The 27,846-nt window shown below is 45.0% G+C and overlaps 1 protein-coding gene across 1 annotated transcript; it reads right to left on the bottom strand.

Annotated features, from left to right (window-relative positions):
• Positions 1–331: 331 nt before the first annotated feature.
• Positions 332–27,846, bottom strand: LOC119659926 (fibrinogen alpha chain-like). Its single transcript, XM_038068263.1, has 5 exons — positions 27,701–27,846; positions 12,966–13,664; positions 12,353–12,902; positions 626–1,154; positions 332–574 (listed from the first exon to the last, which is right to left on the bottom strand). Exons 1-5 carry the CDS (start codon positions 27,707–27,709, stop codon positions 376–378), a joined length of 1,986 nt encoding a protein of 661 aa, XP_037924191.1. The 5' UTR covers positions 27,710–27,846; the 3' UTR covers positions 332–375.

The following is a 27,846-nucleotide window of genomic DNA, read 5'->3' as shown; positions in this document are numbered from 1 at the left end:
AGATTCATGTCCCTCCACGTAGGCAGTCACCTCGAGAACCTCGACGGTCTTCCTATTCCGCAGTATCAGGTATGGCTAAAGATCGCATCACTGCCTTCAACGGCTTTGCAGACATCTGCGTTCGGCAACGCTAGAATCAAGCCGATAGCCCTAACACCCAAAAAACTCAAGGTTCTCCGTTCGTTCGATCAAGGAGGGATTTTCAGAACGCCCACAGTTACTAAGCCAAAATTATTTACTACGAGCTGACCTGATTTGAAACTGGACAGAGTTGTTACTCGAGATATCACCTTCCCACAGCTTATATAAATTAAATTAAATAACATATTTACTAGGAATACTAAAGTTTTATTTTTGTATTTATATTGCATGGTTTCATGGATCTTCAGGGGGAATTTCTGGAAATAAATCTGCTTCACTGTCTTCCAAATCTTGCCAAATATTCTTGGGTCGGATGAGCATCCTCGATTTTTTCAGCGAATAGTCGCCATGCCAATTTTCCCAGACGATTCCAATATAATCATGATCTTTTGGCTGATCCCGGTAAACTCCATTCAAATTCGCTTCAGAGCAGCTAAATATAAGAGAACTTAATTGACATGAAACCATCCTAGGAAAAACATACTTATCAAACCACCATCCACTCCCGTAACCAGTCGCACAGGAACAACACTCTTCCACCGTTCGATCATTCCGACGATCATACGTGCTGAATTCCATTCCGTCATGATAAAGCATTGAATCAGTCACAGACCCTCTGAATCCTCCAATAATAAGTTTGTAGTTGTCCTTTTCAGGTTCGATTTGGAAGGTCGAGTATTCGGCCCAAACTTGCACCCCGTCGAAATCTTCCATTTCGATGCGTAGCTCGTGAATCTCTTTGTAAACCATTCTGTGGATGAATTCATTACCAAACCAAAAGTCGCGATGGAGATCTCCAAATCCATATTTGTAGTCATCCCAGGACCTGTTGAAGTTCTCTTGGACTTCGAAGGGACCACGTCGTTGAATCACGGTCCACCCTGCACCATCGGTAGGGAAGGCGCAGTAGCGTTCATGGTAGTTGCGGATATCATCGTGTGAAGTGTTTTTAAACTTGTAAACCCCATCAACTCGTTCCTCAATTTCATGGCAACCAGTCTTCTGTGGAGAATCTGTGGAGAAAGATTTGCTTCATTTGAAAGATAAATAAAACTACCAACCCCTCGCCAACCATCACTACTTTCCCACTACCTGGATTGGATACTAGTATACCTAAAATAAATTCACCACAAGTTGGCATATCAGACCTCAATATCGCAGGACTTAATAGTATCTGCATATAGAGGAAGAGAGTCTCAGGAAGGCCTACGTTAGACCGTTAGGGAAATTCTCCTGAGGCGGCACCACTAATTCTCGGAAATGCTCCCCAGGAACGTCAGCGAATACGCAACCCGGAGCTCAACATTTAGCCGCTACGAGTAAATGGCGCTACGGTCACTAGCTTTCACTCACGCTATATGTTCCGTACAACACTATCACCGTCAAAAGGCTAGGTACCGTCAGAGAGACAGCAACGATGAGGAAATCTGCCCACGGTTGTTGTCAGCCAACAGAGCCAATTTCAGCTTACAAAAACTGTTCCGCTCGAAACATCTCATCATAGGGCTCTTACTGTACAAGACAATGATCTTGTCAGTCTTCATGTATTCCTCGGAGAGTTGGGTTCTTAGCAAAAAGAATTGCGAACTCTTGGCTGCGTTCGAGAGAAGAATCATCCGAAGAATTTTTGGCCCCCTACATGAGGATGGACGATTCCGTAGCCTATACAATGACGAAATCTATGAGCGATACCATGACCGTCAGGTTGTGGATAAAATCCGGCTCAATAGGTTACGGTGGGCGGGTCACTTAATCCGTATGGATGAGGATGATCCAGCCCGGAAAGTCTATAAGGGCAATATCGATGGTAGAAAAAGAAGACGAGGCAGACCCTGCCTAAGATGGAGCGATGGCGTAGGCCAGGACGCCAGACAGCTTTTAGGGATATCGAATTGGTGGCCCTCGGCGCAAAACCGGAATGTCTGGAGTTCCTTATTAAGGCAAGCCTAGACCGAATACCGGTTGTTGCGCCGTTGATGATGATGACCGTCAGGAGGATACATCACATGAAAAATCTACAAAGACCCTTAAGGGTGTCCTGATAATTATGGAAGATGCGAGGACCAGCTGCCTCATTGATGCGTTTGAGGCCAGTTGCTCGGTTAAGACAAGCGGACATACCGAAAATGAAAAGAACAAGGTACACCTATTTTTCAAAACCCATTTCCCGAGGTCATATCCAGTAAGGAGTTTGAGGTGCCTGAGTAAATAGTTCAAACCCCCTAGCTGACAATATATCAACGTGCTAAGTAGTATCCGTGAGAAACCTTCTGGATGAAGAACGAACCGCGAGTGACCGATGCACGACGAGACACACATGCCAAGGGAGTGATGTGAGCCCAGCTCCTTTGGGACTCTGGTCAGGTGGTAAGCATTGAACCGGTATTAATAGGCCGCTTCGCTCTGAGCGAGTGCTGATCCGTTCATAGATTCCGGAGTTAGCTAAACGTAGGTTAGACCTCACGGAAATCGGTAGAGGTTTTGTCACCGGGGGAAGCACGTGTTCCTGACTGTTATGGTCCGCTCTGTTGCACACGATGCACTGGTAAACTTTCCAAGGAGTAGAAGGAAAAGGGGAAGAGTTCACGGTGTTTGACGGTAGTACGAAATTCGTCGATAACCACAGCGCCAGCGAAAGAGGCAGCAAGGGCTCAAACAGCCGATGAGACACCGGGAAGTACACGCCCAAATAAAGAAGAAGTCTTCCAAAGTGGTGCAGCTGCGGGTGCGAGGATGACCATTACCAACACCCTGCGGTGTTCCTGTTCTGGAAAAAAGCCTAGAAATCGCTAGAGCTCAATAAATGGATTCAGACATAAGCCAGGTGGGAGCGCAGTTGATTGTCTTTGCTAGAGCCGTACAGGAAAAGCTTATCGGGAAATGTGCCGCAATGGTGAAGCGCATGCGATCGGTAACGTTCTTTCAGAAGAACGCCAGTAAAGGCGTGAAACACGGGCTGATGGGATTGGAAGAACTCCTGGATCATATTCCCTTCTACAATCCGATATGGACAGCAGCGTAAAACGCGCGAAAACCTGAAACAGCTTTGAAGTGAAGTCAAGGGAAAAAGCGGAAAGAGTAAGGTTCGTTTGAAGAACACTTAATCCAAGTAGTCTCCAGGGCACCAAAAAGAATGCAAAGAAGGACAAAAGGAAACAACACACCACGCCGTCATAAAACCGTCTATGCAAAGTCAAGGCGGTTACGAATGGTAAATCACCAAAGGAAAAGACGAGGAAACCAATAAGGACTAGACCGTCAGCGATGAAAGGCAAGACATTTGCGGAAGTTTTTACCGAGATCTGGTATAAGATCGAGTCCTAAGACAGTGGAGCAGAAGTGTCTTCCATTTGGAAAACGAAGTATGGCGGAGTTCTGGTTGAATTGGGCCCAAAAACAACTGGAAAGAGCTCGTTCTGCGAAGCGGTCAAGGAATTCCTGAGAGACAAGACTCTGGTTTCTCATTAGGATTCTATGTGCCCTCTTGAAATCCGAGATCTTGACTGCTTCACAGGCTATGATGCACGAATGTTCTGAGGTAATCCATGTCCAAATAGGTATCACCTCTGCAAATTCGTGAGACCAAAAGCTCTCTATGATGGGAGGAAAATCAAAATTCGATGAGTAATATGTAGAGTATGAATGCGGATAGCTCCACCAAGTGCTACAGGTGCTTAAAATCTGGGCAAACGTCTACAACTTGCCTGGGATCCGATAGAAGGACGGCATGCCATAGATGTGGCCAGGCAACGTAAAGGGGAGTTGCATTCTCTGTAGGGATCGTGGTGCCTCTGATGAGTGCATTACACATACCACAGACTCAGAGTGGTGTTCTACAGATCAATATGCTCCGGAGTGTAACCGCTCATGAGTTACTAGCGCAGTTCGCTGCGAAGGTAAAAGCTGATCGGAAACAAGGATCCAGCTTCCTGGCCCTCAAACAAATAAAGTACCACTTCCATATAGGTTCGGAACGGCAGTTGCCCAAGGGTTCTTGCCGAAGGCTGGAGGGATAGCTTTGTCTGCATTCGGTATTTAGGGGTAAAGTTTTTTAGCGTTTATCAGGCACCGAATGAGACGATGCCGGGCTTTCGGTGCAAGACGCTTGATGCTCTGAAGGATTTTGTCTTGGGCATGGAGGGGGATACTGGTTGGGGGTGACGTCAATGCCAGGGCACTTGAATAGGGCATGTTTTACCTAGACTCTAGATGGAAATAAATTCTCGAAATGGTGGCGAGAGTAGGGTTAGTAGCTTTTAACACCAAATCCCCGCCAAGAAAGGAAGCATTCTTGACGTAACCTTTGCATTAGAATCACTGGCGCCGTCGGGATACAGCTGATGAGTTCTGGAAAACTTCTCGGGAAGTGACCACCAGTACATCGATGACGATGATTGATGCTATTGGTCAGCTTACACCAGCCCAGCCGACGACCCTGTCGTAAATTCAATTATGAGCCTAATAACGACAGCCTGCAAAACCTGTGGAAGGAGTGCCATAGTCTGTGTATCCATGGGAACTCGGTTATAGATTGGGAAAATTAGGGCTATGCGGAAACAATGCATACTTAATACCGATTAGATGAATCGCCTTGTACAAGCATTATTTCCTAAACATTCCGTACCAGTTGATGGTAACAGCGTGGAAGACTGAGCGCAGTTCCCACTATGAAGAATAAAAAGGTGCTAGGTCCTGATGGTATCCTGGGAGGCCAGACCTACAACGCGTTCGACGTTAGCGTGAAGGAGGTCATTTTTCCTTGTCAGCAAAGGGAAAGGAGACCCTGAGTTACCGTCTGCATATCGACCGCTGTGTATGTTTGACAGGGCCGTGAAAGTGCCAGAAGTAAAGTTGCTGAAGTGATAGGGGCTCCCAGGCCGTTCGGTTTTAGAGCAAGGGGATCCACGGTAAACTCTGTAATGCAGTTCATCGATCTGAACCTCACAATCGCCAATCTTGGTGGGTAGTTCTCCCCGTAATGCTTAACATTAGAAATGCCTTTAATTCCGTAAGATGGACAGGTATGTTAGACACATTCGAAAATTCATTCCACGTGTGCCGAACTATCTCCTGCGGATATTGAGGGAATTATTTAAGAGACTACTCCTTGCTCTATAAGACGCTAGAGTGTAGCGGCACATCGGAGGCAAGAACCACCAGTAATTTGCATTTGTCAACGTTTAGAACGAGCCCGGCCTCAAGGAGACGTTGAAAAATGTACTCGAGATGGTCCAAATGCTCAGATTCGGAAGCAGAGGCGAAAAAAACATCACCCATGTAAACGAAAGAGAAGTTTTAGTTTCATAGGGCAGAGTGGATGAATCTCTGAAATGCCTACGCAGAGTTGCACAAGGCAAATATCATCCTGGTGAGAGGGAAGAGTCCGAAAGGTGTGCAGAGAGCCGTTTTCGGTATGTCTTCCTGAGCAACAGGGTTTTGGTGATACGTCTTGGCCAGATTCTAGGTCGTCAAAACATGGCAGTTTGTCAGTTAATGCGCAAAGTCGTGGATTAGTGGAATAGGGTGTCGGTCAGGAGTTGTTTAAGCATTCAGATGCCGGTAATATCCGCGAGGCCTCCATTTGGTTTAGAGACTATATGGAGTGGAGATGACCAACAGCTATTGGAAGGTCTACAAATACCCTGTGTGTGTACACCCCATGGACTTTGTCGGTCGTGGCGGAGAACACCTCCACCGACCCCGAGTCTGCGCAGGCCAAGATGGCACGGATGGTCCCTGGGAGTTTCTGCAACCAGAGTGTTTTCAGAAGCTCTGAGCCGACCTTATCCCCACCCACTTGCCTCATTTCTCGAAGCAGCTGTCTAGGAGTATCGTCGCCCAGCGTCAGCTCGTTCAGTGAGTGATCCAGCTCCGCTTTCTCTCTCACTGACAGCTGACGTATAAGCTGCTTCTGTAGCCAGCCGTAGGAGCCGTCCTCCAACACATCCGCGACAAGTGCGATGGTCTCTTCGTTAAGACGGAGAGGTGCGTCATTAAAACGCGTGGCGTCTGTTGTGACGCCTGCGAGCGGAAATTGCGCCTCCAGTCAAACGAGGATGGATATCGCGCCGGGGATATCACAGGGATCGACCGTGGGGCCGGACCTCTGGGACTCATCCTACGATTGTCTGCTAAGACTCGACATCCCAGGAGGGTCACCCCTAGTCGGTTATATGGATAACGTTGTGGTACCTGCTGCTGGACGCACTATTGATGCGACGGGTAAGGGGATAGATGATTGCTTATGGTTTCATAGTAAGTACCTTGGAATGACGTTCAACTGAAAGATGAGCTTTTCGAGCGAATCAAAGCAGCAGCACACAAGGTTGCAACTGGGGTCTCGTCTTTAAGTCGACTAATGACATGTAGACGGGGCTCTATATCTCCCGTAAAACGTCTTCTTATGAGTGAAACGTTGTCCACTCTGCTGTAGAACCGGTTGTGATGGTGATCGCGCGAGTGATCCCTATTACCCTTCTTGCTAAGGCACTTAAAGTCATCTACAGGTACAAGAGGTACGACTTACGAGAGATGGAAAGGTAGCGAAGGCTAGCGTACATTAAATGACTGGCAACTCTTTTGGCAAAACGAATCAAGAGGCAGACGGACTGCGAGCCTCATCGGTAATTTAGATCCGTGACTAAATCGAAACTTCTAAACCGGTATGGAGGTTTTTAGTCTTACCTGGACAAGATTGGAATGACATGATTCTCTGACCGTGTTCTCTGCAATGGAGTTGTGGACAACGTTGATTACACCTATTACTCTTGAGGAAAGGTATGATGGGATTCGTCAACAACTTTATTCAAATGCAGGCGAGTAAATAAACGGTTACAAGCTAGTTCTTTGACGGCGCGGGGGACGTTGGTTTTAGTTGGTGGTCCGACGGCGTATCGCTGCGGGAGCCCAATACTCTGAGTCGATTATGACATTTATTAAGCGACGCAATTGTTGGGGTATTATTAGCGCTAATGTGATGTACAGTAGTAGATGAACTCTTGGAAGAGCTAATTAATACTGAAATAAAGGTCCAGGTCAAGGTTGCACTGATGATGTTGCATTAATCTGTAGGAGTAAATGTGATTCATCGGCTAAAAAATCATAAGTCGCCAGGAGCCGATGGAATTACAGCCGAATTGGTTAAATATGGAGGCGAACAGTTACACGAAGTGGTTCACCAACTTGTGCTCAAGGTATGGGACAACACATACAATGCCTGACGATTGGCAACAAGGCATTATCTGTCTCATACATAAAACGGGAGATATCACACAGTGCAGCAATTATAGAGGTATCACGTTGCTGAGTACCATCTCTAAGATATTCTCCACTACCTTTCCAAGTCGGATAGCCCCATACGTCCTGAACATACCATACCAAAGAGGCTTCACTCCAGGCAAATCAGCAACAGATCAGATTTTCTCTCTGCGGCAAGCGATGGAAAAACTGTTGGAATATGGACAACAGTTGCGCCATCTATTCATCGACTTTAAAGCCGCCCGTGATAGCATAGCCAGGGTAAAACTGTACACAGCCCTGAGAGAATTCGGTATCCCGACGAAATTAATAAAACTGACTAGGCTGACCTTGACCAATGTGCGAGACCAGATAAAAGCAGCAGGATCACTCTCAAGACCATTCAACATCAACAACGGTCTACGACTAGGAGATAGGGATTAATGCGGTATTAATGCGGATAGCTCCATCAAGTGGTACAGGTGGTAAGAATATGGGGAAACATCTACAACTTGGCGGGGATCAGATAGAAGGTCGTGTATGGTACAGATGTGGTCAGGTAAATCATAAAGCGCATACCAGCAACAAGAGGAGAGAGTTGCATTCTCTGTAGGGATCATGGCGCCTCTGATGAGAGCATTCCATATACTGCGGGCTTAGGATGGTGTCCTACAGATCAATATCACCGGAGTGCAACCGCTTATAGTTGCTAGCGTAGTTCGCTGCGGAGGTAAATGCTAATTTAGTGTTCATCAGTGAATAGTACAGAAACAAGGATCCTTCATGGCAATCCTACAAATAAGGTATCGCCTTCCATCTGGATTCGGAACGGCACTCTCCTTAGGGTTCTTGCCCAACGCTGGAGGAATAGCTTTGACTGGATTCGATGTGTAGGGGTAACGTTTTTTCAGCGTTTAACTAACACCGAATGAGACGATGCCGGGCTTTTGACGTATGGCGCTTGATGGTCTTGGGCGCAGAGGAGCGGATCCTGGTTGGGAGTGACTGGCACTTGAGTAGGGCATGCCTTACCTAAGCTCTAAACAGAATCAAATTTTCGAAATGGTGGCGAAAACAGGGTTCGTAGCTTTAAACACCGGATCCACGTCAAGAAAGGAAGCATCCTAGACGTAGCCTTTGCGTTCGAGTCACTTGCGCCGTAAGTGGACAGGTTATAAGTTCTGGAAGACTTCTTGGGAAGTGACCACCAGTACATCCCAATATATCACTATCGAAGTATTTGACGCTATTTGTCAGCGTACACCAGCCCAGTAGATGATCCTGTCGTAGATTCAATAATGACCTAATAACGACAACCTGCGAAGCTTTGATGCCCCGGAGGGCACCTTATCACGGTTAAGTGCCTTCTACTTTTGGTGGACGGCAAAAAATGCTACCTGTGGAAGGAGTATCTTAGTCTCCCTAATTTGACACAATGTTTAAACTCTCTCGAGGAGGCAGAGTACAGATTAACGATAAACAAAAGCAAACCACACGTCTGGCAGAATCTAATCGACTAGGTAAATGTGGATCCATGGGGACTCGGTTATAAATTTATTACCCGAAAAATTCTGGCTCTGTGGAAACAATGCGTACTTAATACCGATTAGATGGATCGCATTTTACGGGCATTATTTGCTTAACATCTAGTACACGTTGATGGCAACAGCGTGGAAAGCGTCGAGAGCTTGCCCACTTTTCAGCATGAAGAGGCAATTCTTACTACGGAGATTGAGAAGGCGCCAGGTCCCGATGGTATCCCGGCAGAAGTATATAAACCGGTGTTCAATCATCGATCAGTCTACTGGGGGACGCGTCCAGCGTTTTCGTGAAGGAGGGTATTTTTCCTTACCGCTGGAAGGTGGCAAGATCTGTGTTGATCAGCTAAGGGAAAGGAGACCCTGACCTGCCGTCTGCATAACGACCGCTGTGTATGCTTGACACTGCCGAGAAAGTGCTCGAAAAGCTCAACAGGAGTAGAATTGCTGAAGTGATACGTGCTCCGAGAACGTTCGGTTTTAGTGCAAGGTGGTCCATGTTAAATGATGTAATAGAGGTCGTCGATGCAGTTCATCCATTTGAAGCCCACAACCGCCAATCTCGGTGGGTAGCTCTCCTCGTAACGCTTAACATCATAAATGCTTTTATTTCCGTAAGATGGACAGGTATGCTAGACAGATTCGAAAATTTATTTCACGTGACGAACTATCTTCTGCAGATATTGAGGGAATTATCTAAGAGACTACTCCCTCCTCTATAAGGCGCAGAATTTGTGAATCTTGTCAACTCCTGGCGCCTTCCAATTATCTGTCTTTTCTACGTCGACGTCAGTTACGTCAGGCATGGTCATTTCAGGGAGGGCCTCGCATAAACGCATAAGGAATGGGAGCCACCCTTTTTCTAAATTGCAACGGGTGGGTTCGCTCCAAACATTTCTCGAGAAGTCTTCTGCCTGATGCAGATCGAGGCTATTTTCACGACCTGAGTTAGTGAGATTTTTATAGAATCCCCATTGGTTTTGAAAGAACACGGTTTTGTCTGCCCTTCGCTGAAAGCTTTTTTGATACCTACGGATGCGAATGGAGCATACCGCAAGTTTCTGCTTCAACACGTCGAGGATTTCTTCATTGGAGAGACGGTAGTTTCCAATGATGTTGGCAACACGTCGGTACACTCTTGGTGATGGATTTGCAAAAAGTGCTTGCATGACACGACCAATCTCCTTTCTCAAATTTTTGACAATTTTGTTGTGTCGATGGATGGATGGATTCCGTTCCAAATCCGTGACACGGTAATAAGCGCGGACGATAAATTCATTGAGTTGGTTCATTCAAACCATACGACGCCTAGGTCTCCCGTCCCTGGTGGTTGACGGCATAACCGCCAAAACATCCCAAGACGAAGAGCCGCTCTGGTGTTATTGAGCGATTCTTAATCATGTTGGGTACTGTCTTCGTGTCCCTGGGGTCCCATTAAAAGAATTTAAGCAAATGTCCCCAATTTTTTTCCCTATATATATATATATATATTTCGGAAGCGACATACCCCTTTTTTCAGTACAAAGCTACATTTAGTCGTTTGAGATCTGAATTTAGGGTGGTATCAGCAAATTGTCGGGGCCGATAAGGGTCCCGGCGTGCGACTACCCGAACGCCCTTTTCAGGAAGAAGACTTCGGCCTGGACTGCAATCGAGATCTACCTCCCGAATATAAAGTACCTACAGTCGCCGTAAGTTTGGAAACTGCATCCGCAACGGTCGTCACCTTTGCCTTCAGCTCCGAATTTACAGTGGCATCAGCATATTGTCGGGGTCGATGAAGGTGCCGAACACCCTTTTCGGGAGCAGACCTCGACCGTGACTGTGATCAAGATCGACATCTTCCGAACGCAAAGTACCTACAGTCGCCGAAAGTTTGGAAACTACGTCCGCAGGTATCGTCACCATTGTCTTCAGATCCTCTACCCTCCGACGTGTGTCTCTAGAGACTTCCGCGACCACTGGGTGTGCGTACTCCCATGGACTTTGTCGATCTTGACGGAAAACACCTCCAGCGACCCCGAGTTCACGCAGGCCAAGATGGCGCAGGTGCTCCTTGGGAGCCGCTGCAACTAGAGTGTTTTCAAAAACTTGGAGCCGACATTATCCCCACCTTGCTGCCTCATTTCTCGAAGCAGTTGGCTGTCCATCCCCAGGGTTACCTCGTTCAGTAAGTGTTTCAGCTTCGTTTTCTCACTCGCTGACAGCCGGCGTATGAGCTGCTCCTTTAGCCGGTCGTGGGACCCGTCCTGCAACACATCTCTCTCTTCGTCGAGACCCACAAGTGCGTGATTAAAACGCATGGCGGCTGTTGTGATGCCTACGAGTGTAAATTGCGCCTCCAGTCAGACGAGGATGGATATCGCATCGGGGGTAGCACAAGGATCTACCCTGGGTCCGGACCTCTGGAACTCGTCATCCCTGGTCGGTTATATAGATAACTTTGTGGTACTTGCTGCGGGACGCACTATTGATGCGACAGGTAAAGGGGTGGATGACTGCTAATGGTTTTATGGCTAAGTACCTTGGAATGACGTTCAACTGAAAGATGAGCTTTTCGAGCAAATAAAAGCAGCAGCACACAAGGCTGCAGCTGGGTTCTCGTCTTTATGTCGGCTAATGACGTATGTTGGGTGCCCTACATCTACCAAATTACGTCTTCTTATGAGTGCAACCTTATCCATTCTGCTGTATAGTGCGAATGTATGATCTGTTGCTCTTGGCAAAGAGTTTTGCGAAGGTGATGTTGATCGCCATTGCCCTTCTTGCTGAGAAACGTAACGTACAGGCGCCACAGGGAGGACTTAAGAGAGTTGATTGCTCGTGAGGAACGGAAGCGTATATTAAATGAGGGGCAAAATCAGTCAAGACGCAGGCGGACTGCGAGGCTCATCGGAAATTTAGATCCGTGGCTAAATCGAAAGCATGGTAAGATTGAGTATTTCCTTACCCAACTTCCAAGTGGGCGTGGAGGTTTTCAGTCTTACCTGCACAAAATTGAGGAGGCATAATCCCCTGACCGTGTGTTATGAAATAGAGTTGTGGACACGCCGACTACACCTTTTTCTCTTGAGGGAAGGTATTATGGGTTGGGTTTAGTCGGTAGTCCAACGGCGTACCGTTACGAGAGTCCAAAACCTTGAGTCGATTATGGAATTTGTTAAGCGACGCCATCGTTGGGGTACTATTACCGCTGATGTGGGTACCCTTTTTGCTGAAGTCCAGTTGAGACTCAGGATTACTGACAACTGGGACAGGATGACGGGAATGGATATCGATCTAGTCCTACCATTCACTAAACGAGAACTCTCAAGAGCAATGAGACTACTTGGTATAGAACTTAAAGAGGAAACAGAGGTTAGATATTTGTAAATTTGACTAGACCCTAGACAACTCCCTTGATATTATTATGTTGACTTCAAAAGTTAACAACTCACCTATTACACCTTGTCTTATGTCGTCAATTTCTTCCTCGTTTTCATCATCTTCAGACGAAACATCAGTAGATATTTTAGGCGACTGCCTTTCTTTTTCCTCTTCCGTTTTATCCTTCTTTTTGTCCACCGATTTTTTGTCGTCAATCTTCGAATCACCGGTTTCAACACTAGGTTTACTATCAGTTGTTGACTTCTCATGTCCAGTTGTATTCGCCTCGCGGTTCTTGCCAACAGGACCAATGTGACCTCCAGTCCCACCAACTTTTGAATTTGTTTTCGTCCCCTTGCTTTCTTTTCTGCTGTCTTCTTGAGGAAGTCCTTTAACTTGATTTTGTACATCCAACACAAGTTTCTCGATGCGTTTCAAAAGTAAATCGGAGCTGGTCGTGAAAGTTGCCAGTTCATCGTTACTCTGGCGACAACAGCTTAGCAGTTTGGTGCTGTGTTGAGCCTCGGCATCATAGATCCTTACTGTCCTTTCGTCAATTGCTCGTATCAACTCCTGCATATTCTTTATAAGGTCTGATTGTTTTCGCTGAGTTGCAATTACCTACATCGTTGGAAAGATTCAAAAAATCTGTGCTTGGCATGATGCCCCTTATGGTCTACTCACCTCATCCATATTATTCGTTGCTGGAAATTCGTTCAAGATTTGATCAATCTTAAGCTCAATACTCTCCAAGTTCTGGTTGTAATAGTCTACATCCCGTGCTGCTCCTCGACTCACCTTAGTCCGGCGTGATTCGCGTCCTTGACTTCCTTCAATCATTAAGACATGTCGCATAATAGCACTCAGTTTTGCTGACAATCCATCCTTTTCAACTCTATCGGATTTCTCCCTGCTTTTAACTATTTCATGGATATCCTTGATTTTTTCCAGCATTGGTGAATTAATTGCTTGAGTCTTTTCGTTTAAGGTATCAACTTTGGTTGAAATATGGTTTAACGCAAACTCCATACGGTTCAGCTGATTTTCCAGAGAGTGATTGTCGTCTTGGGCCAACCTAACCAAATCCACCTTGTGATCTATCGCCTTCATAGTATCTGTCCAAGCCTGCACGTGATGTAAAAATATGTTCCATGTTCCTGACTTCTCCTGGAGGCTCTTAATATTGGTATCAACTGCAGTAAGTGCTGAGATGATTGCGGTTAACTTTTGATCCAATGAGGTTAGGTAGAGCGCTCCAAATTTTTCCATTAGACCTGATAAATGGTTGATATGATCCTGAAGAGTATCTTCAGCATCGTCCGGAATAATGTTTCCATTTATGGACCTTATAACGCAGAAAACTACGAATAATAGGATAGGTAGCTGAAAATATGATTAGATTATCTGATATTATCTTTTAAGTCTCTTTTGGTAAATTAATTTAACACATTAAGTGAAAATCTTCTACAAGGCCGGTCATTATCCTTTAAAATATTCAAAAATGGTTTTACTTGACCTACTGCGGCAAGCGAGATATAAATTGGCATTTGCAGTCCCCTAGCTATTTTAGCAGATTTTCTTTTCTTCTGGATCCTTCCACTACTAACACTGCTTTGTAGAAGTATCGCAGTAACTATTTGGTTTCATCACTTCAGCTGGTTTCATGAAAACGTAATATTTTGGGCTGAAAAGTTCGTAGACTAACACACAGATGCCACTACTAGTATTAAATCCGTATGATTTTTCGTTAACCCTAACCTTCAAAAGGCATGTGTACAAATTTGACAGCTGTCGGACTATTGGTTTGATAAAGTATTTTAAGTGAAGCAACTTTTGTTAGTTTGGAGAAAATTGATAAAATGGAATTTCGTGAGTAAATAAGGCATTGGTTTTTGGCGAAAGAAAGTACTGTTGAAGCCAAGGCTTAGCTTGATAAACATTATTCGAACTTTAATAATAATAATAATAATCGTTGGCGCAACAATCCATATTGGATCAAGGCCTTGAAGTGTGTTAGAGCACTTCATTCAAGACCGTAACGGTACACCACAGTACACTGTGGGTGGCAATGTGGTCAGCATTGCGCTCGCCCGAGATTATTACCCTGATTTGACTCAGGTACTCATTCACAGCTGAGTCGACTGGTGTCCGACATCCGTCACGATAACAAATTCCTCTGCCCCCAGCGAGATTCGAACCGCGACCTTTCGCTACGACAGCCCAGCGCTCTAACCACTTGAGCCATTCGAACTTTGCGCCAGGAAAACCAGACGTTGAGAAGTGGTTTGCTAAGTTTAATCGAGGCGAAATTAGCACCGAGGACGATGCATGTAGTGGTAGCCCTAAAGTGGCTGTTACCGGTGAAAATAATAGTTAGTTAATATTTTTTCCTAGCTAATTTCCGTTGATTTCAATGAATTTTTTGAGTCTTTTTTAAAACATTCCTCACATTCTTTTTTTTTCAAGTTTCTGAATTTCGCTTTTGATTGCATTTAGAACTAAAGATACTTTCTGTCAACTTTTTTTTTTAATTTTTCGAAATAATCAAGTAATACATATTTCTAGATTTTTGGTTTGAAAATTTGTGGTAAGCACGTTTCTGTGTACCACTTTGCTCCTACAGCTTGACCAGTTTCCAGAAGAATAGCAGCACTTTTGTTCCTTCCCTTCACGAGCGGATTGACTCTTTCTGGGCTCTAAACCATGGACTGTTGCTTAATTTCTGGATCGTACTTCTAGAAACAAGCTTCGTCACCTGTAACGATCTTGTCGATGATGCTAGACTGGCCGAAGGAAATGTTTAACGAAGTGAAAGCGTGCATCCTTTTGAGCGCCATTTAAAATGCGTGGGACCTATCGAGAAGATTTTTTCATTTATCCCAGATGATGACCAAATATTCTTGACACAGCCATAGGATTCAAGTCCAGTTCATTGGTAACCATTTCTGTGATCAATCTGAGAACTTTGTTTATTTTGACTTTTAATTGATCCACATTCCTATCAACCATCGAAGATTTGGGGCGACCTTCATGCTGTTTGTCCTCCAGAGAAAAGTGTCCTGCCTGGAATCTTCCAAACCAATTTGACACAGTTTTCAGAGAGGGCACATTCGCCCCATATGTATTATGGCATTCATTAAAAATTTGAATTGGCTTCAGCTGACTTTAAAAACCGAGGGAAATAACGCATCGATTTGATGTTGTACTGGGGGCGGAATTTGTGCAAGACTAGCATCACCAAATATGCTGTTTTTGGTCTCCATTTTCACTGATCTTTCAGAGAGTGCATTCACTACTATTCAACATTTCTTTATTTTTTTTTCCACTTGATACTCCTTTGCTTCTCCGATACACTCCTTTCAATTTCCTAATCCCTCATACTTTTCCCCGAAACCCAAAACCCATTTTCATTTAATTACTTTAAATTTTACCATATCAATTTCATAATATCACAAACGGTCTTTGACTTTTTGGTGGCACATAAGCTTATCCAGACATCGCTTGTTTCTAGCTGGAAGGTTGTTGATGATTTCGCAAAGGAATGTTCTAATATTGCGAAAAAATCGTTGGCCTTTTGCTCCCACACAGGTCTGCTCATGCTGCATATTGTCGGATGCAACCTGAAGTTGTTGTTGCTGCCTACTAATTCAGAACAACGGAATGAGAATTTGCTCACGCAATGGGAAAAAACTTATGTAATTTTTGCTTTTGGTATCGCCGACATCGAATTTGAAGTCAGCGAAAACAAAAAAATTAGCGAGGAGTAGACCGAGGTAAAATTTCAAAAAATTTTGCGGTCGAATGCGCAGTCCGGCAGGATTGCATCTTGACACCGATGTTATTCCTTCTTGGTGTTATGTGTTGGGGAAAGGAACACGATTTGACGACATTGCATCTAACCTCTGCAAAACGAAGAGCTCCAAACCAACACGTTGGCTTAGTGAATTCTTCAATTGGGTTATTCAGGAAGGAGAACACCATCTGACTGGCAACAAAGCACCACAGTTCTAATATGGAAATTCGAATGTGAAAGAAGAAAATAGTCCAGCAGGATGTCCAAATTACCTTTCAATTTAGTTGCTGTTCCATTCCACGCAAATTTTTGAACGCATTCTTGACAACCGTATTCCCGGGTTTGTCAAGAACTGCGGTACTACTGATGCAATACACACTACGCGGTTACTCATGGAGAGACACCGTGAGAAGCATTGTCCTCATTGTCCTGCATTTCTTAATCTAGACGACGGACACGAACTCGTCTGATATGCTCTGCGACAATGCCTAAGTGTTTATCAGAGATGCGCCCTCTCACCACTCATCTTTACTGTTGTTGAGGACAATGCCACACGGAACATCCAACGCCCAGTGTCCTAAACACTACTTTATGCAGATAATGCATAAAACGTCTCATAGTAAAGTTGATCTTGAGCAACTTTTTCAAAACTGGAATGATCTAATGCACCGTCAGACGGGACATCCAAAGTCCAGCGCCTTATACACTGCTTTATGCAAATGACGTTTTCCTAGCATCTAATAGCGAAAATGATTTGGAGCAACTTGTTCAAAAATGGAATGATCGCCTTATGCAACACGGTCTCAGATTGAATCTGAATAAAACTGAATTTTTGACGACCGATCCCCATGAAACAGGGACAATCACTATCAGCAGTGACCTGTCCAGAATTGAGCCCTTTAAATACCTCGGATCAACGCTATCAACCAATAGAGAACTGCGTTATGAAATTGCTTTACGCATTAACGCAACCTGGATGTTCTTTGCCAATCAATGTATTAACGAGCGCATCAAATCCAAAAATTTACACAATGTCCTCCGCCCTGTCGCCCTCTATGGTTCGGAGAATGACAGGTTTACACACAAGTGTACGTAATGTCCAACTAATTTGGCAGCTAAGTATTTACCAGGTTTATAACTATGAAATGCGGAGTTGAGAAACAGTTGGGCATCTAACATAATCCGTGGAATAAAGATTTGCCATTTTGTTAACCCATCAGCAAGTAAATGTGTTGTCTTGGTATGTCTAATATGTCACATTTTACACTAAAAAGGAGCATTCGTGGAAATTATTAATTTTTTTACTTATATTAAAAGAAAACTGCTGCTGAATAGTACCTATTGCATTAAACGAGAGATACCATAACCAACGAGAGACGACAAAAGCGTCTGTTAAAATTTACTCGAACGATACAAAAGGGTAGGGGTAGTAGGAGATAGGCTTTGAGAATGGATCTCTGAAGGAAACTCCGCCATGCTATTAACATAGTATGCTGGTCCCAAGCCCAGGTAAAGGAGGAGGGGTTGAGGCAACGTACTCTGTACTATCCTCAGTAAAAGAAAAATTAAATGCTGAGATCAGGGAAAGAGATAGATAGAGTATAGGTGGAGTTATTTTACTATGCTAAATCCTACCTGATCTCTCTTGGTGACAGGCCCCGCGACAGGTCGACCAAGAAAATGCATACAATATCGTTACAAACATGATGATCGGATTGAGTCACAAGCCTCGGAGAAATGCTAGGGCGTCCACCTCAGTCGACGCGGCAGGACGGGCCCCGGTCCTGTCGAGAAATGGGCAAGGGTTCTTGACGCATGGACGGCGTCAAGACGTAAGCAAGTTAGTCCGCACACAACGAACAAAACGAATACGTGTCTGCACGCTAAATGTTGGTACCCTAACTGAAAAGACGGAGGAGCTCGCAAGAGCCCTTCAGAAAAGGTGCATTGACATCTGCGCTCTGCAAGAAACCCGATGGTCTGGTGCCAAAAGCTGCGACATTGAACGCGAACGCGGTAAAAATGGCTACAAACTTCTCTATTTTGGTAACCCACACACTCAATATGGTGTTGGCATTGCCATCTCAGAGGGTTTCCGTGATGCCATTAAAGAAGTCGAACGATTTGATGATCGGCTGATGAAGCTCACCATTATATCAGCTGATCGCACTATTCACTTCTTCACCGCGTATGCAACACAGACAGAGAATGATGCCTTCTGGCAACTTCTCGATGAAAAGACTTGTCACGTGCCTGCTGACGATTACATAATCATTGCCGGCGACCTTAATGGTCATGTGGGTGAAAAGGCAGACGGTAACAGGTGCCATGGGGGAAAGGGGTTCGGAGCGCGCAATGAAGGTGGCGAGCGTATAATCGATTTTGCGGACACCCATGACCTTGTATAATACTTATGAATACATGGTTCATCAAACGATTGTCTCATCTTCCCACATTTTATAGTGGGAACAATAAAACGCAAATCGACTATATTCTCATAAGACGCCAACATTTTACCACTGTCACTGATTGCAAAGTCGTTCCCTATGAGACCATCGCACCTCAAGATCGGCCGTTGATTGCCGTCCTGCGAATTAAGCGCATTAAATGGTGGCGATTTGGTGAGAAGAAAGAAGAAACGGTCTCACTCATACAATTGCCAACCATTACGAATGTCGAAGAATCATGGAACCAAATGAAAGACACGATCCACAAAGCGGCCTCTGCAACCCTCGGGGTCATCAAGCCGGGTAAGCGGTACATCAACCGAGATACTTGGCTTTGGAATGATGATGTTGAAATGAAGGTCCGTGAAAAGCGTGGGAAGCAAAGAAAGCGGTCGCTGTCACCCGAGCGAACCATTTCAAAAATCTTTACGATAAACTGGACACTCGGGATGGCGAGAGAGATCTGTATCGACTTGCTAAAAGCCGTGATGAACGCACACAGGATATCGAACACTTCTGTTGTGTTAATGACAAGAACGGTATTTTGCTTACCAACCGTCGAGCCGCAACGGATAGATGGCGAGAATACTTCGAGCAGATTTCAACTGAAGAATTTGCTCATTCTCCACTTCCACAATCATTGCCGACGTTTGGAGCAGTTCCACCAGTCAGCGCAACTGAAGTCGAGGAGGCAATAAAACAAATGAAATCGGAGAAAGCAACAGGACCTGATGACATCGCATCTGAGCTCTGGAAAACGAAGAGTTGGGACCCAACACTGTGGCTCAGTGAATTCTTTAACCGGGTTATTCAGGAAGGAACAACACCATCTGACTGGCAAGAAAGTACCACTGTTCCAATATTGAAAAAGAAAGGTAGTCCAGCATAATGTTCAAATTACCGTCCGATCCGGTTACTTTCCCATACCATGAAGATTTTTGAACGCATTCTTGACAACCGTATTCGCGAAGTCGTTGAAATAACCGTGAATCAAGCCGGATTTGTCAAGAACTGCGGAACTACTGGCGCAATACACGCTTCGCGGTTACTCATGGAGAAACACCGTGAGAAGCATCGCCCTCTTTACATTGCCTGGATCTAGAGAAAGCGTTTGACCGTGTACCACACGAACTCATCTGGTATGCTTTACGACAACACTTCGTGCCAGAAGAACTCGTGCGCTGGGTTCAATTGCTCTACCACGATCCGAAAAGTAAAGTTCGAAGTATGGCGGGTGTATTAAAACCGCTTCGTGTCTCTGCTGGTGTTCATCAAGGAAGTGCCCTCACACCACTCCTCTTTGTCTTTGTTATGGATACCGTCACACGGGATATCCAACGTCCAGCGCCCTACACACTGTTTTATGCAGATGATGTTTTCCTAGCATCTGATAGCGAAAATGATCTCGAGCAATTTGTTCAAAAATGGAATGATCGCCTCATGCAACACGGTCTCAGATTGAATTTAAACAAAACTGAATTTTTGACAATCGATCCCCATGAAACAGGCACAATCACTGTCAGCGGCAGTGATCTGCCCAGAACTGAGCGATGTAAATACTTCGGGTCAACGCTATCAGCCAATGGAGAACTGCGTTATGAAATTGCTTCACGCATTAACGCAACCTGGATGAAGTGGCGCTCCACAACTGGTGTCCTTTGTGATCGACGTATCAACGAACGTCTCAAATCTAAAATTTATCGCAATGTCGTCCGTCCAGTCGCTCTCTATGGTACTGAGTGTTGGCCGACCATAAAAGACAATGAACGGCTTCTTGCGGTAATGGAGACGAAGATGCTACGTTGGACTAGTGGCGTCACACGTTTAGATCCCATCCGAAATGAGGATATCCGCGATCGTTATGGGGTTGCACCGATCGTGGAAAAGTTGCGAGAGAGGCGTCTTCGATGGTATGGTCACGCAATTCGTGCAAACGAGAATTCACTTGCCAAGATTTGTCTGAACATCGAAGTCGATGCTAAACGACCAAAAGGCAGACCTAAGCAACGGTGGCTTGATACGCTGGATGGGGATTTGAAAGCCTCGAGATTGCACCCAGAGCAGGCATTCGATAGAGCCAAATGGCGAAGCCGATCACGACGAACCGACCCCCCTTGTGAACGGGACAAAGGCTGGAGAAAAAGAATAATGGATCTCTGAAGGAAATATAAACTTTTCAGCCCTCGTCCTCCTCCCTTGTGAATTACATGTCAGAACTGAGATCAGCTTTGAAAAGTACATTTTGAGAATTTTCATTTGATACCCCACATGACTACTTTCGGTGAAACAAAGTTGTACACCCCCCTTTTGGATGTATAGAGACCGTCCACCGTCCAATTCCACGTCGATCTATGTAATTCACTGTATGCATAGGCGTTCACAGTTCTCACCTTCCCACCAAATTTGGTGTCAATTGATATAACTTTTTCGGTGGACCTTTAATCTATATTGGCAGTCTTATTGAGAAATCGCCAATAGCTAACCATGAAACAAGAGGATAACAAGATCAACACTAAGAACTGGCAGAGAATCAAACCAAATGAAAGAGTTCTATTTCCAACGCAGCTAATTACGCAAACAAACCAACAAAATAAACCGACGCCAGGAAAAAGGAAACAATCCGGTAAACGTGGGACGATGTATCCAACCAATTTACTAGTTGCGCTAATTACTCGTAAGAGAAGGTCGCTTTACCGCTGAAGAAAAGAAAGAAAGAATCCCCCACCAAAATATTGGTTAATGCTAGGGTAAAAGGAGCCAACAGTCAAAAGAATCTGAGCCCAAGTTGGACTCTGGTTAAATCAAGGAAGAAGCGGTGCGAAGAATGATTACGAAGCGCAACCGCCAAGAAATTTCGATAGTAACAGCAACAGAGTTTTACGAAAGTTTAAGGCAGAAGGAGCTGAAGGAGCTTAACGACAATGTTACGCGAGCTAGGCGAACATAAAAATGGAGAACTGATATTCAAATTATCCAAGGAAAAGGAGGATCACGATAACCTACAGAAGAACATCGGGGCTCGACTCGGCGAGTAAGTGACCGTCCGTGTAAGTTGACCAATGGTTATGATAGACTGTGAAGATCTTGATGAAGTCACCACTAAGGAGGAAATTTGCACAGCGCTCAAACACTAATTGAAACTGGAGGACGTGCAGGAAATGGATATCAAGAGCCTAAGGAGAGCGTCCCACGGGACGCAGACAGCGACCCTAACTATGTCATGTGCAGGCTACGCATTTGCGCGATTGCTCTATGAACCTCCTATGTAGAAAAATCAAAGATTACGATTACAACTATAATATATAACGAGTAGAACCAGGTGTATATGTATCCTACATTAATTAGAGTCATTCGGCAGCCAATAACAAGTCGCTCAGGACTTGCTAGCGCAGAAAGTGTATAAAAAGTAAATCGATGTTGCTGTTGTCTGCGAACAACACAAAAATGTCCATCATAAGTGCAAAGGCTGCGTGTTGGGCTTGCGGTAATCAAACCTTGCAGCAAGCATAGAAGCGTCGCGAACACAACTTTGTGAGGGTTAACATGGATGACTTCGACATTTACAGATGTTATGTCGGTTCAAGTTTGACAGTACCAGAGTATTACAACATGCGAGAGACGCCAAAGATCACAACCCGAAAGTTATGGCTGGTGACTTCAACACTTGGACAATGACCCATTGATCAAGCGTCTACACCAGACGATATATATTACCATTGATAAGGGACCCAGAACAATAAATCCTCACCTAAAGAAACCAGAAACAGGTTGGTCAAAAGAGCACTTGATGAGGATACATTTCTGAAGGTATTGCGGTGGAACACTAAGTTTACTGGAAAGGTCGCAGAAAAATTGTCGCAGCTGCCCCAACAGTTATGTATCGAGCACATGATGTTTTCATGCCAAGATGTGCACACTCTCGGAAGTGTAAACCTATCTACTGGTGGAATGCCGAAAGTACCACTTGAAGGCTAGAAGACGGAGTTAACGTCGAAGAAGCACGCCAGATTATGAACAAAGATACCTCGACTATAAACACGCACGCAAAAAGTTGCAGTGGGCCATAACAGAAAGTAAAAAGTATTGCTTCAAGCGCCTCTGTAATGAGGCAGACTCTGATCCATGCGAAGGTGCGTACAACTCATCTATGTCGGCAATAAGAAGTAAAAACTCTCCTTCTATTATTTGCCCTAGATTCCTGTGGGAGATAGTTTCAACATTGTTTCCTCAACGTCCAGAAACTACCTTGCCAACGAAACCAATGAGCGCCGAAATCTTCCCTTCAGGATTCGCTGACGAATTTCTGAACGCAGTGAATTGGTCCAGGATACCAAGCAGGTTCGCACAGGTATTCACAGACTACCTAAAAAAGGGGTCCTTCACTGCAGAGTCGAAAATTCAAAAGCTTGTGTTGATCCTGAAGCCAGAGGTGAATCAACATCCTACAGGCACGATCATCGAGCGGATAATCGATAACCGGCTATATCCAATAATTAATAATGGCGGTTATTTATCAAATAGGCAGTTTGGCATGCTCAGCGGTTGATGTTACCAAAGCGTTTTTGGGCTAGCCAGGAACTGCGTGCTGGTGACTCTTAACATCAAAAACGCGCTCAATTCTGACAGATAGAACCGTATCACTGAAGCACTCATCGCGGCACAACAGTGGAAGTTACTTTACGATTCGGACGAATCGTCGAAGACATACAATATAACGACAGGAGTTCCGTGTAGTGTATAATAGCGTTCTAGGGCGATCAGTAGTTAAGTAAGTTAAGTAAGCCGTTGTCGTCGGATTTGCAGATGGCATTAAAGTGATCATAACATCCAACCACCCCGACGAAATAGGGATCTATGCGAACGGGACTATACAGACAATCAAGTCTTGGCTTAAAGACTCCGGGCTGAAACTCGCCGAACACAAGACGGAGTCGATGCTCTTTACAAAACGGCGGAAACAGAAAGCTCTCGGTACACATGTTATTTGCTCTAAACCATTCACCCGCGAAGCAATACCAGAACGGTGGTTCCGCGATGAGAGTGTGGAGAGTCCTGCATGTGTGTCCTAGATTCCAGATGATTCATGATGGATTTCCCCCAGCGAAAAAAAATAAGTCGGGAAACCGGAAACTCGACTCTTCAAGTATGACAGGTTTTGCAGAACTCCCCGCTTTCCCCGCTAATCGAGACCTTTCATTTGATACCCAACATGACTATATTCGGTGCAAACAAATTTACATCGCCTTTTGCATGTATGAGGACACCCCCCTTTTACATGTATGGGGACCCCCCCTAAATTTCAACGTAGGAGGATATCACTCACTGCAGGTCCCACCTTCTCACCAAATTTCGTGTCAATTGGTATAGCTGCTTCTGAGAAAAATGTCTATGACAGACAGACGTCCAAGCCGACCATCAAATACTTGGGGGTGGTGATAGACAGGAAGCTCAGCTATAAGCAACACGTACAGTACGTTTGTGATAAATCATCCACTGCGAGTATGGCCCTGGCGAGGATGATGCCGAACGTGGGAAGGCCACGGCATACCTCTAGGTTGCTTATAGCCAGGGTGGTGAGCGAGGCATTGCGGATGTCAGTTAACACTGGCAAACTGAATGCAGTCTACAGGAGGACAGCTCTGAGGGTATGCTCTGTCTTCAGGACTGTCTCAGATGATGCAGCATTCGTCATCTCTGGAATGATGCCGATTGACATCTTGGCAGATGAGATGGCGAATATATACCATGCGAAGCCAATCTCTCCCATATTGCAGACGAAGAACGCTGAGAGGGAGAGATCCATAAATAGATGGCAAGCGCAGTGGGAACGCTCGGGAAAGGGTCGGTGGACTCACAGGCTCATTCCTGCCATCAAGGAGTGGTTGGAGAGACGACACGGTGAGATTAATTATAATCTCACCCAGTTTCTCACGGGACATGGAGGATATCTCCAACACCTTCACAGGCTTAAATTGGAGACCTCCCCCGACTGTCCAAGTTGTGATGGAGTCCCAGAGGACCCAGAGCATGTATTCTTCCACTGTCCGAGAAGAAGAAAGGAGGAATCTAGAGGAGACTCTAGGAGAGGTGCTGGTACCAGAAAATCTGGTGCCGAAAATGCTAGCACATCAAGAGAATTGGGATGCGGTCAACTCCATGATCGCATCTATTCAAAATAAATTGCGAAAGGCAGAGGAAAGGAGAAAAACGCGGTCACGTGCGCCGTATAGAAGAAATAGGATTAAGCTAGAGTGAGCTGACTCCGCCCCATGATGTAATACCTTATGGTGGTTCCGCGGGGCAGGGAGGGAGTCGGGGGTGGTTTTAGTGGGTAAAAATCCCACACGCTGGTGTGTCCAGATCAGTATCTTTTGAAGATTTCCACCTCCTCAAAAAAAAAAAAAAGACAGACAGACAGACGGTCAGACAGACAGAGACAAGATACAGGCCCCGAAGTACATTGTACGCATTGTGGTCGAGTTTCTCCTTGGGAGAACACTTTACTGCGACTCGGACGATGAGCTAAAACTATTCCCGACAACTTGCGGAGTGCCACAGGGTTCTGTCCTGAGTCCCTTGCTGTGGTTAGTTATGTACGATGGAGTGTTGACGCTACGCCTACCGCACAACGTGACAACTATTGGCTTCGCCGATGATATCGGAATAACAGTGGTTGCAAAGCACCAAGGCGAGATCGAGATCTATGCAAGTGAAGCGATATGCGAGATCAATTTCTGGTTGAGAAATTGGCCTTTCACTTGCCGAACATAAAACAGAAGTAGTTCTCATTAGCAAGAGAAGAAAGAACACAACTCTGAAAATCAAAGTTGGCGAAAAAACAATTTACTCCCAACCATCGCTCAAATATTTGGGAGTAATTATTGACAGAAGACTCAACTTCAAAAGGCACATTGAGTACGCCGCAACTAAAGCGTCTTCCATTGCTGCAACGACCTCGAGGATACTACCGAATATTGGTGGGCCAAGACAAAGTCAACGTCTTCTGCTCTCCAGGGTAGTCAGCTCCATGCTACTCTACGCAACTCCAGTTTGGGCAACTGTTCTGAATAACAAAGTAAACTGCCGAAAATTGGGAATGGCGTATCGGCTAAGTGCACTCCGGGTATGCAGTGCATATCGGTCGACATCAGGAGAAGCAACATATGTACTAGCAGGAACGCTCCCATAGACATCTTGGCGAAGGAAAGTCGGTGACTCTACGACAGACGGATATTTGAAGATGATTTGAACGAAGCCATGGGAAATTGAGCTACGAGTTAACATAATTCTTAAGTGTACATGGAGGTTATCGTGGTTATTTACATCGATTTGGTCACGACGAATCATCATGCTGCCCAAGATGTGGTAACGTGGCTGAGAATGCGGAGCATGTCATATTCGATTGTCCCAGGTTCACCGCGCACCGAACAAGAATGGAAGCGGTCGCAGACAGGCGTTTAACATCCGAAAACATTGTGGAGTTTATGCTGGAGTCTACGGATACCTGGAACCAGGTTGTAAGGGAACTGCAAGCTATTCACCAACAGCTTAGACAGGATGAACTTCGACGAAAACAAGGAAGGGAGAGAACCATAATGAGCCGCAGTTAAAAGCTGATCCAGCTCCGCGACGCAATACTTGATAGGAGTTCCGTGGGGAGAGTGGAATGAGAAGGAGGTGGTTTTAGTGAGTAAAAGTCTCACATAACTGCGTGGCAGGAGCCAGCAGTAGGTTTCGAACCTTTCCACCTTCCAACGCCGAAAAAAAAAGACAGACAGACAGACATTGAACCGATTTTAATAAGGTTTTATTTTACAAACAAAATGGAAATGGAAAAGTAGGCGTCGAAGATTATGGCTTCCATTTTCTGGGACAGCGAGTGAATTTTACTAATTAATTACTTGCCTAAAGGGACTACAATGAACGGCAAGTACTATGTTAATTTATTGGGTCAGGTACGTGGGGCAGTTGACGCGGGGAGTGTTGTTTTTGCAAGACAACGCACCCGTTCAAACTGTTCAGGTTGCGAAGGCTGCCCTAAGAGCTATCGGATCCACAGAACTTGACCACCCACCCTACAGTTCGAACCTGGCTCACAGCGACTTTTTCATTTTTCTCAATTTTAAGAATGGGCTACGAGGACGAAAATTTTCCAACGACATCCAAATGAAGGCGGCCGTAAAACACCATTTTTAAGTGAAGTCTAGGCAATATTTTTCCAGTGGCATAAAGTCATTATATTCACGATGTGAGAAGTGTATAATCCGTCCAGTCCGAGGCTCCTGTTGTGGCTTCGTAACAAGTTGTTTTCCGTGTAGGGGTCAGCTTACAAAAACTGTTCCGCTCGAAACGTCTCACCATAGGGTCAAAGCTCTTACTTTACAAGACAATGATCTTCCCAGTTCTCATGTATTCCTCGGAAACTTGGGTTCTTAGCAAGAAAAATTGCGAACTCTTGGCCGCGTTCGAGAGCAGAATCCTCCGAAGAATTTTTGGCCCCCTACATGAGGATGGACGATTCCGTAGCCTACACAATGACGAAATCTATGAGCGATACCATGACCGTCCGGTTGTGGATAAAATACGGCTCAATAGGTTACGGTGGGTATGGATGAGGATGATCCAGCCCAGAAAGTTTATAAGGGCAATCCCTATGGTGGAAAAAGAAGACGAGGCAAACCCTGCCTAAGATGGAGCGATGGCGTAGGCCAGGACGCTAGACAGCTTTTAGGGATTTCGAATTGGTGGACCTCACCGCAAAAGCGGAATGTCTGGAGTTCCTTATTAAGGCAGGCCTAGACCGGATACCGGTTGTTGCGCCGTTGATGATGATGATGAAAAGTGTATTTCACGTGAGGGGAATTACATTGAAAAATAAAAAATATAACACCACCCTCTTCTTTCAGGCCGCGAATTTATCAGCCGACCCTCGTACATTAGGAAGCTACCAATAATTTTATGGTACATCTATAGACCCAACCTCGACGACTTGAAATTAAACTATTCTCACCACATCACTAAATTTGGTAGAAAACTGTGAGCAAAACTCAGGTCATATTCTGGTAAGTGATAAACATACACATGATAAATGATAAATTGTGGGGTCACCGATTAGGAGGATTCGAAACACCAATTAGAAGTCAATAATGAATTATGACTTTTTGAAGTTAAGTACATACATTCCTCATTTTGAGCCAATTCCACTTCTACCACATTTAACACTTTCAGCACTTTCACTTTCCTTTAGACTAACCTCGATAGGAAGAGCCTCTAATTTCGACCGATACTAGTGTTGGCGAAATTCAGACTGAACTCGATTTATCAA

This window comes from Hermetia illucens, chromosome 6, assembly GCF_905115235.1.
Source record: "Hermetia illucens chromosome 6, iHerIll2.2.curated.20191125, whole genome shotgun sequence".
Classification (NCBI taxonomy): domain Eukaryota; kingdom Metazoa; phylum Arthropoda; class Insecta; order Diptera; family Stratiomyidae; genus Hermetia; species Hermetia illucens.
This window is presented reverse-complemented; position numbering and strand designations above follow the sequence as displayed.